At 47.0% G+C, this 14,364-nt stretch overlaps 1 protein-coding gene across 6 annotated transcripts in view; it reads right to left on the reverse strand.

Moving 5' to 3' along the window:
* Window positions 1-1,860: 1,860 nt before the first annotated feature.
* rnf220a (ring finger protein 220a) overlaps window positions 1,861-14,364 on the reverse strand; it is a 105,831-nt gene continuing 93,327 nt past the window's right edge. For 2 of the 6 annotated variants that reach the window (XM_057056349.1, XM_057056347.1), the window contains exons 9-16: window positions 12,072-12,264; window positions 11,935-11,990; window positions 11,745-11,844; window positions 6,836-6,947; window positions 5,166-5,360; window positions 4,888-4,958; window positions 4,694-4,768; window positions 1,861-3,281 (exon numbers count right to left, since the gene is read on the reverse strand). In XM_057056349.1, the coding sequence (XP_056912329.1) occupies window positions 3,227-3,281; window positions 4,694-4,768; window positions 4,888-4,958; window positions 5,166-5,360; window positions 6,836-6,947; window positions 11,745-11,844; window positions 11,935-11,990; window positions 12,072-12,264 (857 nt within the window). In that variant the 3' untranslated portion in view covers window positions 1,861-3,226. The remainder of the gene's footprint in view (window positions 3,282-4,693; window positions 4,769-4,887; window positions 4,959-5,165; window positions 5,361-6,835; window positions 6,948-11,744; window positions 11,845-11,934; window positions 11,991-12,071; window positions 12,265-14,364) is intronic. The other 4 variants (XM_057056352.1, XM_057056351.1, XM_057056350.1 and 1 more) reach the window with 3 other exon arrangements.

The following is a 14,364-nucleotide window of genomic DNA, read 5'->3' on the forward strand; positions in this document are numbered from 1 at the left end:
AGAATCGGTTCCGAACCCCTCTCCAACTGGTTAAGCAGTTACCTGTCGTTTTTAGGACACACAAGTGTTGCTTTCACAGACCACCGGGATCATCAGACCGCTGATGTGATCGAATTTGAAGTATTAGGGTCGTTATTTCAAAAAAAGTTACTTGATTCAGAAGCGCAGTTGGATCAGAATTCTTGGATTTATGCTTTTTGGTTTTAAAATGTCTTTTAAAAAAAAATAAAAAAAGACGATGTAACGTCTCGTACAGCCATACGGGGGCGCCAAACTATCTTTTAAAGAATTAAAGCAGCAAAAACTGTCAAGGCTGGTAGAGCATAAATTAATAAAGTATACAAATGAATAAAAGGAAATGTGCATTTGCATGTATTTTTAAAATCTTAGTAATTGCGATTAGTTCCTGTAATTCCTGCCAGTTTATGTTGTCGGTGGCTGTTAAATGACTTTAGTTTTCCCTTTAAAAACAGGCTTCTTCTTACCGCTCATATCCGCTAGGTGGCACTGTTGTTCCTCATTTATTCAACACGAAATGTTTTTTACAGTCGCGTAGCAAGCTTGTGTGTGTGTGTGTGTGTGTGTGTGTGTGTGTGTGTGTGTGTGGGGGGGGGGGGGGTGTCGAAGCGAATGGGTGTGTCATATTTTGTGTAATTATTGTTGTCAGTGTTCTAAACAATCCTTATACATTTTGGATTGGACTTACTGAACTGATCATCTTCATGCTTTCTGGCTCTCTCCATCCTTCTGGTCACCTCTTCACATGTACCCTGCGTGCACCTGGGGGGGCACAAACACACCATCCTTGAGTACACTTCTTTCATAAACTGTACCTAAGAATGAGCACATGCAGGTGTTTTAGTCCTACATTTATTTCATGGCTCACCTGTGAACCTTCCTCTCCCTGAACGCTAAAGAAGCAGCTGGTAAAGAATATATAAATGAACATTGAGGAATGTTTCCAGCAAACCTCACAATACTGAAAAGGTGATACGACGTAAAGGTAAGCAGTATTGACCTTAAGGTAGCTTAACAAACTTTTTCATGGTTAGGACTTCTCATGAAAAAAGATGAGAATATTCTGCCATTTTCTCCCCTACAAATAGAACAGGAGGGGCGGCGCTTAAGGCAGAACAGCCAATCATCAGCCGGTTCTTGTTGATTGACAGGCCGACCGTCCAATCCGGTGGAGAGGAGGCAGCTGCAGAAACGGAGCGACTGGTTGACTCAACTTTCCCAATTATTGTTCTAATTAGCGGTAGAGCTGCTGGAGAACCCGTTTTGAAATGAAAAATGCTCATTTTAATCATTTAATAAAAATGATTTGGCGATTTTGACTCTCCCCCTACAGATAATGTAAAGAATGAAATAAAATCTGAAACATTCAGATTGCACCAAAATCTTACCTCCCACTGCAGTGATTTGAGCTGATAACACTTGTCCTAATGACGAATTCTCATAATAATCACCTGTTTCATTTGATCAGAAGAAATCATTCCAAAAACATGTCTGGGTGGTCGTGACAACCAGGAGCGCTTCACCTGCAAGCACCAATTTAAATATAAGCTTATGCAACGGGAAATGTAAACGGAATCAGGATCAAGACGTCTCAGTCTTATTGGGGCATAATTGAGTCAGGGCAGCGTGACCACATGTGACCGCCAGGTGGCAGTATTGGTCCAGAAATGTCTCAACTGTCCATTGGCTTCATAGCAACATCCACGTGTTGACTTGATAAATATAAAAGGGGATAAAAATCAGTGTCTAGTGGTCAGTAATTTATATCTTCAAAGAAAGTGATCACGCCGCTGGTGCAAAAGCAGCAAGGTTGCCCTCCCTGGGTTTTAAACGAGTCCAGACTTGGTATTTGCGAACTTTTATTTTTTTCATTTTTTTCCTCGGCATTTCTTACAACAATACAGACGTCACAGAATACATAGTTTTACAAACACAAAGCACACCACCACCTTGGTTGCTGCTGCCGTAAAGAAGAGGACTGAGGGGAGGAGGAGGGGGGGGGTGCTGCAGGTTCTGGAGGTTGCCAGTTGAACCCCGGTGGTCTTGCATGAACCTGTCCGTCACTGTCGCCACTTCATTTTTTTCCCCCAGCAATACATTTGATGGAAGAATGACAAAGGCTTCCTTTTCAGACGCATAAAAACTGAAAAAGCTTTGATTGGAGTATGTGGGCTCTGACAGGAGGGGCTTCTGTGGTACACCTAAAGGGCGCCTGTGTGCACTATAGGAGTCTATAAAATTTAAGATTCAGTCCATTTTCTTTTTCCAGGGACTCTGCAAAATAATTACACCACCTAAACCGGAACCATCTAGTCATCATAGTTTGTTTTTTTTAATTCCTGTACATTGAAATTAAACTAAGATGGATCTTTGAGTGAATTTTTTTTCTATAAAATACAGACAGATTCAGTTTTTTAGCCACTTGCCTCCTTGAAACTCATCAAAATCAAACCCAACAAAAAGAGGACTTTGATATTATATACTTCTGTTTGCATCTGTGTGTATGCTCTCTATGTCATTTACACTCAACATTGTAAACATACATAGAACTATATTACATGTGCTTGCACTGCGTCTCAGAAATTTGGTTTACTTCACTAGGACACCACAAAAAAGGGAGAAACGGGGGGAGGAGAAAGTAGAGGTGGTGGAGGAGGAGTCAAACATCACGCTGCGCTCGTCTGGTCGAAAGCTCAGCTTCAGTGGCCTTTTTCTTTAAGATTCACATAAGCTACGGGGCATTTAGGGACGTTTTCTCTATGGAGTCGGGGGCAAAATAAGCAAACCAAGCTCCGTGTTGGACGCTGAGGGCGGAGCCTGTTGTCCAGCGCCACCAAATGTCAATCAGAGGCAAAAAAAAAAGTCTTTATTATTTGTATTAAGAAGTTCCTTTCAGCTCTCGTCACAGGAAGCTTCCAGGTCTCAGCAGGGCTTAGTTGGATGTGTGAGGTCTCCGGAGGGCACCTCCAGTCACACGCACGGTGAAGAAGAGCAAAAATAATCCCTCCTCCTTCTGTCTTTACTGGTCAAGCAGAGTCAGTACAGCTCAGTCTTTCAGTGTCTCCCAGGAGCCAGAGACGGTGGCCCCCTCTCTCGGAGGGTCCGCGTGACGGCAAGGACGAATGGCAATCGACGGTGGAAGCAGATGAACGGGTCGCTAAGGAAGAATGGGATGGCCGTGTGTGTGCTCTTTACAGGTAGACACGCCTCAGGTCTCCAGGTGAGGTGATGGTGTTGCACTGCGGACACAGTTTCTTGTTGCCCTGTGAAGGAGGGAGGACAACGGTGAGGTTTGATTCGCCAATTGAACGATTAAAGTAGGCGGAGCTGTAGGCCAGAACACAAGAGTCGGGCCTTTTCACCGTCTGAAAAGCAGCGAGGACCGTATGGAATACACGCTATAGGGTGAGCACACACTCGGCGGTGGGTGGTGCTGGCGATCGACAGATCTAAAGATCCCCTGTTGAGAGGATTTGTGGCTCTGGAGAACTCAGAAAGGTCTTGAGGCGGGACGCAGGAGAAAGGGTGGAGACAAAGCCTTCGCAGGAGGAAAAAAAACTGCTCCTTTTTTACACCAGAATGTGTTTGCGTGTGTTTCAAACGGGCAATCGTGTTTATTGTGGATAGGAAGTGTGTGTGGGTGTGTGCCGGTCATGCTGCGCTCCAGCTGCATCGCTCATTAAAGCAGCGAGGGGCTGAGCTGACGTTAACTAGATTCCCAGGCATTTACTTTGATCAGCGTGGCCCTCCTGGTTTTATAGCTGTCTCCAGGCTACGGCTTTAATGCTCCATACATTAGAGCCGGGACGGGGAGATTCACCGCTGCCCACACACACATTTAAACACGTGGAAACAATCTGTGATGGTAACAACAAAAGAGTTTTCAAAACCACCCCAGTGTTCTACAGGAGCTGGTATCGGACGCGTTTCAGCCAAATCTAAGCTCAGCTGTCCGTACATCCGCCCCCCCTCTCTGTTCGGATGCTAACGGTAGCTAAAACAGCTAGTAGGATATCGATGAGGCTCAAGGGGGGCAAACATGTCAGAGCAAATTCATGATTTTAATAGAAAGAGGGAGCAGATGTAGGAAAAGAGGCAACAGGGAGGCGCAGAGGGGAGGAGGAGAAAAAACAAAGTGAGGCAATGAAAAACCTGTTTATCCTCCCAGCAGCAGGACCACTGCGCTCCATTTACCACATTAGCACCAGCTAATTACACACCACTGAATGTATTAGCCTAACTAATAACCAGCCACACCAGTGTGTGTGTGCTGGGGCACCCAGGGCACGTTGCAGGACTCAAGTAGACCACTTTATTCCAACATATTTAACAGGCCTTTTGGGGACCGTTCCATCTGAACCCTCCCGCTGAGAACAGAACGTGCACGCCTTTTCCTTTGTGTTTGTGTTCGTGCATGGTGGGAAAAACACAGATTCAGGAATTTTCCATCCTTTTTTTTGGTGTTCAGTGAAGCTAAAAGTGCCATTTGATTTACTTTTTGACTATTAAATGTCTTAAATGTCAGGCTTTGAGGAAGGACGTGACCTGACCGTTGACACATTGACGAGACAAAATTAGAATGTTGGGCAGAACTTAAGAGGTTTGGATAAATGTGATGTGCACGGACATAAATCCCGCTGGGACGGACAGTGTGTGCAAACGTGTGCACGCGTACCAGAGTCCTGAGCCAGCACTCTTCACAGTGGACGTGCCAGCACTGGATGGAGGTGAGCGGCATCGTGTAGGAGTCCTGCAAAGGGATGCAGAGAAAGAAAAGAGTAGGTTTGAATCACAAGGGGCAGAGATGTTTACAAATGATCCAATACAACACTGCACATCCCTGACCCAGGACATTAAACCACCACCAACCATGGCACAACACAGCCAACAGCCACAGACCCACTCAGCAAGGCAGCATGGGGAGCAACGGAACCAGCAACCTGTACACAAACCACGGACACAACATGGGGCAGGCAGCAAGCAGAGACGGTGGGAGTCAGGCAGAGGGAGGAGAGGATGAGGGAGGCCATGAATGGACCCAATTTCATTGGGTGCTCACTTCTTTTCCTTTAGAAAAGAACAGAGAGATGAGGGAGGAGGGGGGGATGGGGGAGAAACAGCAGCGGAGGAGGGAGGGAGTGCCTTACCCTCCGTACGGGCTGTGGGAGGAGCCTCTTTATGCTGCTGCCGTAGCCTCCAATCACAAGGCCCCTATACAGGCAGTACAGGCCAAGTGGGAGGGACTTAGCCTGCCTTTCTCCGACCTCATTGGCCAGCGGCCGCGGCCCTGGCCACACCCTTAGGCTCCTGATCTCTGTGCCTGACTGGAGAGCAGGCTTCCTCTGCGGAAGGGAGGGGAAGGGGTGGAAGGGGGAAGAGGGGGCAGCTAATCATAGAACTGGGCTTGAACTAATTGCGCGTGCACACGCACACACACACACACACACACACTCACCACAGTGCAGCAAACACACATGGTAAAAGAGCGCTTTATGTAGATGAACTGGCTAAGCTGCCATGAAAACTTGTCTGCTTTCTTCTTCTGCAACATTTATGAAGGTAGAGGATCACGTTTGGGGAAGGGCACGTTGTGATGATGCTAATTTACCTGCCTTAGCCTCACGTGCCAAGTTTCTACAACAGATCCGTTTAAAATCACGGGACAAATGCTGGATCCTGGGTCTCGCAGGGCCTATTGAACAACTGTCTGTGCTAAAGTATTTGTCCGAACACAAACACCTGATCCGCTCACTGCAGCCTTGACAAATGCCAACTTTAAGAGCTTAAAGTTTGGGTCGTCCCCAACAGCTCAGGTGAGTGGACCAGAACTGGGAGGTCTGAATGTGCAGAGCCGTCCGTGACATCACGCAATGACAGGGAAGCGGCGCGGTGACAACTTAAAGACAGAGACGAATGAGATGCACGGTGTGTCAACAGCGCGCACACCTTCTTCGTGTGTGTGTGTGTGTGTGTGTGTGTGTGTGATGAAGGACAGTGACGGATGAGCGGAGAGGAGCCGTGTGTCCGAGGGGCAGCGAGTGATCGATCGCTGTGTCTTGCCCTCAGTGTCACCTCGGGCACACGGCGACCTTTAGGAAGCGCTGGCGTTAGTAATTACATGCTTCTCTTTGCTGACACACACTCACACGTGCACACGCACACACACACTGCGTGAACCACAATGCTGAAGGATGAGGGGACGGTACTTGACACAGAGCGGGGAGCACAAGCGGAGAACAGGTGGAATCATATCAAGCTTCTGATGAGTGGGAATATTTCCAAAAAGACCATGTGCCTAAATATTATTGACCCAAGAGTCCAATCAATAAGCTACATGTGGGACCGGGACTGAACCAGGGAGTGGAGGGTTCTGATCAATCACAAATCCAGCTGACCTGCAAAGCCATGCAAGAGCAGAAACCACTGGAACGCAACATCAGCGCCGCTTTAGCATTGAGACAAGGATGGTTGTGAGGGGATGAGAGCAGGCTCCTGGTGATCAGAGCTGTGCCTACAGGGGTGGCACACCCCATAATGAGCAATCCTAATAGCCTCTGCCTGCCATGAGCCCGGACTGTGACATGTCTGTGATTTTTATGTCTTTATGATGAGATATAATTACCATTTTTATATTATGCAAAGCAGATTTTGACAAGTTCAAGCACAATATTTAAGGGGACGTCAGTAAAGGCTGCTCCAGTTGTGTCCGGTCTGTAATTACATGTTCGACCTACTGATGGAATCCATCCTTGCCTAAAACATTCTCCCTGCTTCATGCCTCCCTTAAAGGTGGGTGTGCAGCCATGTGGATACTGACCATGCAGATGAGACACTTGTATCGATCTCCTCGCTGTATCTGCCTCTCCAGCTCTCTGATCCGGGCCTTCAGAGCCTCCATGGTGGTGGCCGTGGACTCCTCCTCCGTTACTCTGGTGAGAAGAGGAACGGTGACAGGGTGAGGGATTCATTCAGACCCAGATCTAAAAGTCTGTTCTAAATCTACATATGTGCTTGTGGTAGTTTTCCAGACTCCGCCCCTCTTTTCCCATTTATCCCTCAGTCACTACCTTTACCGGACACTCCAAAACACTAATTATTGCCTAAATCTGACTGTGACTAGACAGCTTAAGTGGATGTAAACCCTTCAGTCCATCTAATCGGGGCAGATAATACGATAGGAAATCAATATGCTCCGGCATGTATAGGCATGAATCGGAGAAAAATTAGACAATACATGTCGCTTTGCTCCACAACCTCCGTGCTGGCCTGTGACCCACGGAACAAAACCATTCAACAAAGCCAGCATTAGCCCTCAGCGCTCTTGCCTGCCCCTGGAAATCCATCAATTACCCCGAAGGAGAGCGCGCATCTCACCTCCACAACAGGCGAAGCGAACATTACCTACGACGCTACAAAGTTGTTGTTTGAAGTGCCGGACTGCTGCCTGACTCCAGTGGTTATGGGACGGAACAAGTCAAGAGGCCGTATTGACTCGAGTTAGCCCACTTTCTCTGTGGCGTTTAAACTGGGAGAAGGAACAAATTCTGACGACACGCCAAAGTCCGATTCAGAACGTAGCCCGTTTAAACTGTGCATGTAAACTGCATCCACTTCTCTCTCTCTTTATTCCATCCTCACCCCTCCCTGACTCCCTGCCCCTGAGCAGCCATTGATTAATGTGCAGCACGATAACGGAAAATGTGCATTTAACACTGTCCGACAGCATATGAAGCGGCGATAACTAAATCAATACGTCCGAGTCAAGAGAGCACAGCGACGCTGCCGCGACTGATGATGGCTGAGACGAGGCCGCACAAGGTCGGCGTTTGTAAATTATAACCACGCCAACATTCTCCAGATTGTGTGTAGGTGTGTGATTAAGGTGATACAGTCACTTCGCAGTCTGATAGCTCGCTGATCTATTGTATTGATCTGGATGAAGAAGGAAAAGCAAGGGAGGGAAGGGTGAAACCAAAGTGTGTGTGACAGGACTTCATTTCCTCCTCCAGCAGCAGCAGCCACAGGGATGCTGGACCAAGGACTTTCTTAGCATCTGCTTAGGTTTGCACCATTTTCAAAACGGCTACTTATGTTAGCTTTGCCACTTCGTACCCCCTCCCCAAGTAACCCCACTGCTGCCTAATGTCTATAAAAACCTGTTTGGGACTCGCCAGCTCATGGCCTATAAACTACTTTACCCTCCCATCTTATTAGTTCCGAGCTTGTAAAAAGCCATTTAGCCTTGATTAGCTTGCTAGCTTATAAAGTGTCAGGAGATACTAGGCCTGAACAGAGTGGCTGGGGTTTGTCCATCAAACGAGTGCCTTTTAAAATCTTTACTTGGTTAAAAATAACCTCTAAACTCACTCAGACAATAAGGCTGCTTCCCTTTAAGATTACAAGAAATGATCATTTGTCATCCTCTCTGCTGGCAAAATGGGAAATCATGGTACTTTGACATGCTGCACTTTGATTCACAGCCTTATGTTGCTAAGATGTCGTCTGATTGCTTGTGTGTGGCTTCATGTTTGCGAGCACAGAGGGACCGAGCTCTGGCTCGCCAGCTTTTAACCTGAAGCTTTGGCCTTGATCTGTGGACCTCTAATCATAAAACTTAAGAGGAAGGGTTAGGCTGAAATACAGCTCAGTCACACAGCATCTTGGTTACAGGCCCACTGGGCTTTTGAGAGTGAAAGAAGGTAAAATTGTGCTGCATTTCCATATCCAGTCATCCCTCCGCTGACAGGCAAAGAGGAAAGTCTGACAGGGGCAGATAGATGGTTGTGCCTCTCCTCCATTTAGCGCTCTGTCTGCAACGTGTGTGGGACCATTCCTCATTTCATTAGAGTGTGTGTGTGAGTGTGTGTGTGTGGCTGAAGACCTCCAACATCCATCTCAATCAGGTCTGTGTCTTAATCTACTGTCCACCTACATTTTGGCCTCACTCTCAACACCTCCACACACCCCCGTGATACAATTACACTGGAATTAATTCACAAAAACTACTCTGGGACAATGTTTTAGCCTTGCTTTGGCCACCATGTGTGAAATAAATCTTCCACGTGCATGTGCTGTGTCACAAGCAGCAGTAATTCCCCTTAGAGCATCGTTCTCCTGCTGCTGCCGGTTAACAGAGGCCTTAACTACACTGACACACCATGATAAAACATTTAAGTCACTATTGATTTCCCCTGCCTCAGTCCCGTGTGTGTGCACGTCTCTGTGCAGGGTTCAGACAGCAAAAGGGAATGGGAGGGCGGTGTTCCATAAGTGTAGGAGAAAAATTGAGACAGAGGACACCGAGGAAAGAAAAATGGGAAAAAGACAGAAGGCAGAAAGAGAGAGAAATGTGGCTTAACGGCAACAATAACGACAGAGAGGAAAAGGCAGCGGACGCGTGTGTGTGTGTGTGTGTACGAGAGTGTGTGCTGGGGAGGTGAAGGGTAGAAATCCAGCTTCATCACTTGCAAATTGAGGACAGATTCAATTATTTGCAGAAACCACATGGAAATCTCTCCGCATTGTTCCAGCTGGAGCACCAAATTTGGCAGCAATCACATTGGCGGCATTGGAGAGGCCATTTATCTTGGAGGGGAAAGAGCATCTCAGGCAGTCTACGTGTGTGTGTGTGTGTGTGGTGTGTGTGTGTGTGTGTGTGTGTGTGAGTGAGAGAGAGAGTGAGAGAGAGGGAGAGCTCATTTATCTTGCAGGGGAATGAGCAGGGGAACGAGGACGCCCCGGGAGGCGACCAGATCATTACCCATCTGGGATCAGAGAACGGGAGATTTCACTAACGCTGCCCTGTGCAGAGCCCCACATACGTCCACACACACAGGCACACACACACACACACACACGAGCACAATGTATCAATGTAACCAAAAGAGACAAATCTCATTTTCATTTGGGAACGGAGAGGCACAGAAGCTCCACAAATACGTGCATTTATGGCAAGTGGAGAAGACAGAGACGGGGAATTGTTCCCAGCTCGCTGGCCGACTGCTGCTTCCACTGCAATCATTCAACATACAGATGGTTCTCTTTAAATGGATGCTTAGATTAAGGCACGTTCTGCTTCAGGTGGTCACTAAAACCTCAGACACAGCATCCTGTTACAACACGAGCTGTTTATACGGCGGTGACCGTAAAAATATCGCCGTAAAACCACATCCTGTTGAAAAAAATCACCTGAAACTTGAATTGAAGAAATTATTCACCTTCAATTAACCCAATATTATTACTATGTATTTCCATAGAATGTACAGCCTCATTATTGACCCAAAGCGGTGTGTGTGTGTGTGTGTGTGTGTGTGTGTGCGTGTGTGTGCGCAGCCTGCTGCCGTCACTCAGGCGTCTAAATCCATTTCTCTCACACCCATTTGGTGAAACCAGGATGCTGCAACCCAAAGACAACATCTGCAAACACACCCACACACGCTTCTCGTCTGGTGTTGCTGATCAATACGACTCAAGCTGCTCTGCTTATTCACCAGTTATCTCAACTTGCTGATATTTAATATGGGGAACACACACCGAGCGCGGATTGATTGGCCTAAATGTAGCTTTTTTGCATGCAGTCAGAACGGTGTTAAACGGTTAAGCATTAGTTTAACCTTTCCCCATTCAGATTCTGTTCCTTTCCTCTTGTGTAGCTGCTGCTGCCAAGAAAAAATAATGCTTTTAAGGCTGTAATCAGTCATACCAACATTTCACCTGAGAAAATGACTGAAGAGGGAATGTTGGAGAAACCTGAAATGAGAGTGGTGTTTGTGTAAGGGTGGACAAAGGAAATCACTTTAAGAAATAGGGGCTGGGATGAAAGGCAACAAGCAGTCTGACCCCAGCTCAGTGTGTGTGAGAGAGATCAGACGGGGCAAAAGGACGGGAGAATATGCCAGACATGCAGAAGCAACCAATCAACCAAATCCATCTCTTTCCCCAACAATGTTTCTCTTTCTTTCAGTGAACTGACCTCTATTACACATGCAGGGGAGAGCCTGTATGCAAGCGTGTGTGTGTGTGTGTGTGTGTGTGTGTGTGTGTGTGTGTGTCTGCACAAGATTGTTTGCTTGTGGAAGAATATGGATGAGAAGATGGAAATGAGGGTATTATGGAGTGTTGGCCTTTCACACCCACACTTAAATGCACCAGGCTATCTAATAGATGGGCCGCGCGCGTGTGTGTGTGTGTGGTGTGTGTGTGTGGTGTGTGTGTGTGTGTGTGTGTGTGTGTGTGTGTGAGTCACGGGTCACTATGACATGGTTATTGCAACTTTCGTATGCAGCTTTCAGGGAATATTACAATATTACTCTGCTTATATAATTCACCTTTTTAGGTAATGATAAACTTTCAATCTTTAGGGTTAGTTAGTTTTTAGGCATTTAGTTTAATCTAGTTAGATAATATTGTGTAATCTATGACGGGATTTTAATGGCAGGTGCGTGTGTGAAGGCCAGCGTAAAGCTAAGCTTTTGCCCAGACTGCTTGTGATTCTGTGGCACCTCTGTGCCATGAAAGAACCCGACAGCAGGGAAAATCAATACCTGAGGAGGCCTCACCTGCCGCTGTCACACTATAAAAACCAGAATCTATACAACAGCTACACTTTTACTGTGAGTTAGAGAACTCATCAGAAAGTTTTACACGCTAGCGTGTTGCTATTTTAGCCTGCCCTACTTCTTCTCCTACATTACGATGTGGTCCAAATGGGCATCTGTGTAACGTACTTTTCAATCTCACTGTTTTTACACGTGCGCGGGGCAGAGGAAGCTGAAGGAGTGCTGGACTCTGTTTTGCTGCTTTCTCCGTTGCTTGTTGAAGGCATCTCTGTAACCACAGGTGAAACACATAATAAAGGCGCAATTCATCAACAACAATTTAGAACCTATAGAGTACAAATGGCCCGGCTCTATTTACCGTCATTGGCCCACTTGGAGAATTCAGGCGTTATTCTGTTGGAGGGCATCCCGCCACTGCAGGAGAGACAAATGTGGACATGAGCCATCAGTGTGCGTTCACCAGGGTCGACACAGGCTGGTGTCCATGCGTCATACTTGAGCACGGCTCCTCGTAGCGCCTCCCTCTCCCTGGCCTCGCCTTGGTCCTCTCCCGCTCCAGAACAGGGGATGATGTCGGCCTCGGTGTACTGGGCCTTGCCGTACTCTAAGGTGTCGTCTCCGTCCACGTCGAGGTCCGCGTCGCTGTCTGCGGCGCTCTCTTTGATATTACACGTGGCGAACCCTGTTCCTGTGAAGAGAGTCAAGATCTGATCAGTTACTCAAACACATACATGCACGAGCATTACATTTTTAAAGTGAAACTGTATTTATAAATCTGAAGACACGCCCAAAAATGTTCAATTGGACTCTGTTTTCAGGTATTAAAACCTCAATTTTCCCCCGGCCGATTAAGGACACGTTAAGATGGGCCAGAAACCTGGTCAGAGAGGAGGTGAAGAGCCAATGAAGACTGACAACCAGCCCATCAATCTCTGGGAGTGTGTGTGTGTGTGCGCGTGAGTGGCACTTCTATAAACCCAGTGATGAACGCTCAGACAAACCCTTACCGCTGCCTGACTGCTACCTTCAGCTCCACTTAGCCGAGGAGCGGGCTGTGTGTGTGGGTGTCCATCACTTAGTGGCGTCTCCTCAGTGTTTGTTTGAGGCCGTCTGTCCCTGTGTCACTTAGCCCCCTGTCTCTCCAGCCCCCTTCAAGACGTGTGCGCGTGCTGGTGCCATAGCGTGTGTCTGCCCAGCTGTCACTTACACCGCGTCTATCTGTAGCACAAAGATGGGTAAGGTGTGTGTGTGTGTGCAGGTGTGTATGCTATTTACACACTGACAATTCAAGCATTTGAAGGTGTGTAATTGTGCACCTCAGAGCGTGCGGGTTTCCCTCTGACAGCCCTGACAGCCATCTTATTTACAGCTATCCCAATTTCTACATGCTCCGAGCTGGACTGGTGGGCCCGACAGCCATCTTATTTAACCTCCTGTCCCGGCACGTGTGTGCGGGTTGATACTTGACTTCCTGTATCATCTGGCCTGGGCGCACTACAGCGTCTCACTGCACCGTGGCGCCTTAAACAAAGTCCAAACCAGCAGTCAAGACCTTGTCTCCTGGAGATATTCTGGATACAAACGTCTGCCACCACGTCTTCGCACCTGTCTGGGATTCATTTCTTACTCAAGACACACAAAAAAGGCGGGAGAGAGAATTGGAGCATGAAATGACTTAAAGGCATCGTGATAAAACATGCCACCAATGCTAAGCTCTTTTACAACAGGGCCATGGTTTTTAGTGATCAAATAAAAGAGACCTTTTAACTTTTATTTGGTCTTGGCGGAGGAGGCACATGTGGGAACAACGGCCAGGGAGTGTAAATCTAGTAGTTTGCTCGGCTACTTAGGACACAGTCTTTAGAGGCAGAGTGAAGAATATGAGCAGAACACTCTGTATATTATGAGAATAAAAAGCTGGTCAAATGTTTAGACATCTGACCTTCAAGTGACAAATATTTGTGTTCATTCCACATGTTTTCCACCAACATGTGTTTGAAATATTGATTTTTTTTAAATGATGTAGCATATGCAAATATTTCTATTCCATCTTTAATAGCGTACAAGGGACAATGCGAGTGTTCTCTTGCCTTTCCCTCAGGGTCAGGGTCAGGGTCAGGGTTAGGGTTAGGATCAGGGTCAGGGTAAGGCTCAGGGTCAGGGTTAGGGTCAGGGTCAGGGTCAGGGTTAGGAGCAGGAGCAGGAGCAGGGTCAGGGTCAGGGTCAGGGTTAGGAGCAGGGTCAGGGTCAGGGTTAGGGTCAGGAGCCCAGCCATGCTTGCTGCCAAGCTTCTCATTCATCCGTCAACTGACCATCACGATGAGACAAGAACGCACGACTTTGACCACTAATGCCACTGATGGCTGGAAAAGAGCTGTACTGTGTGTAGGGGTGGTGGCAGTGGTGGTCTGAGTGTAATCTAATAATCTGATCACACTATTGATCTTGTGGCTAGCTGGCCACATTAACAACATTTGGATTCAGAATCTAATGTCAAAGAATAAAGCTTTAAGTTTAAGTGCACCAAAGCTAGCATGCAAGAACAAATAAACTCCACTCTTACTGGTCTCTGTCATTATAAAAGCAAGTATAATTATGAAAATAAAAATGGTGCTGAATGACATCTGTGATATGTGGAATTAGCTTCATTTGTACACATCCACATCTCTGCATGTTTTTGTGTGTTCACTGTGTGTACATGCAGTGTGTGACCTGTTTGCTCGCTGTGTGTGTGTGTGTGTGTGAGAGTGTTTCAACTACTTCTATCTTCTCCTCTAAGCAGTGTTGG

This window comes from Takifugu flavidus, chromosome 15 (assembly GCF_003711565.1).
Source record: "Takifugu flavidus isolate HTHZ2018 chromosome 15, ASM371156v2, whole genome shotgun sequence".
NCBI classification, from domain to species: domain Eukaryota; kingdom Metazoa; phylum Chordata; class Actinopteri; order Tetraodontiformes; family Tetraodontidae; genus Takifugu; species Takifugu flavidus.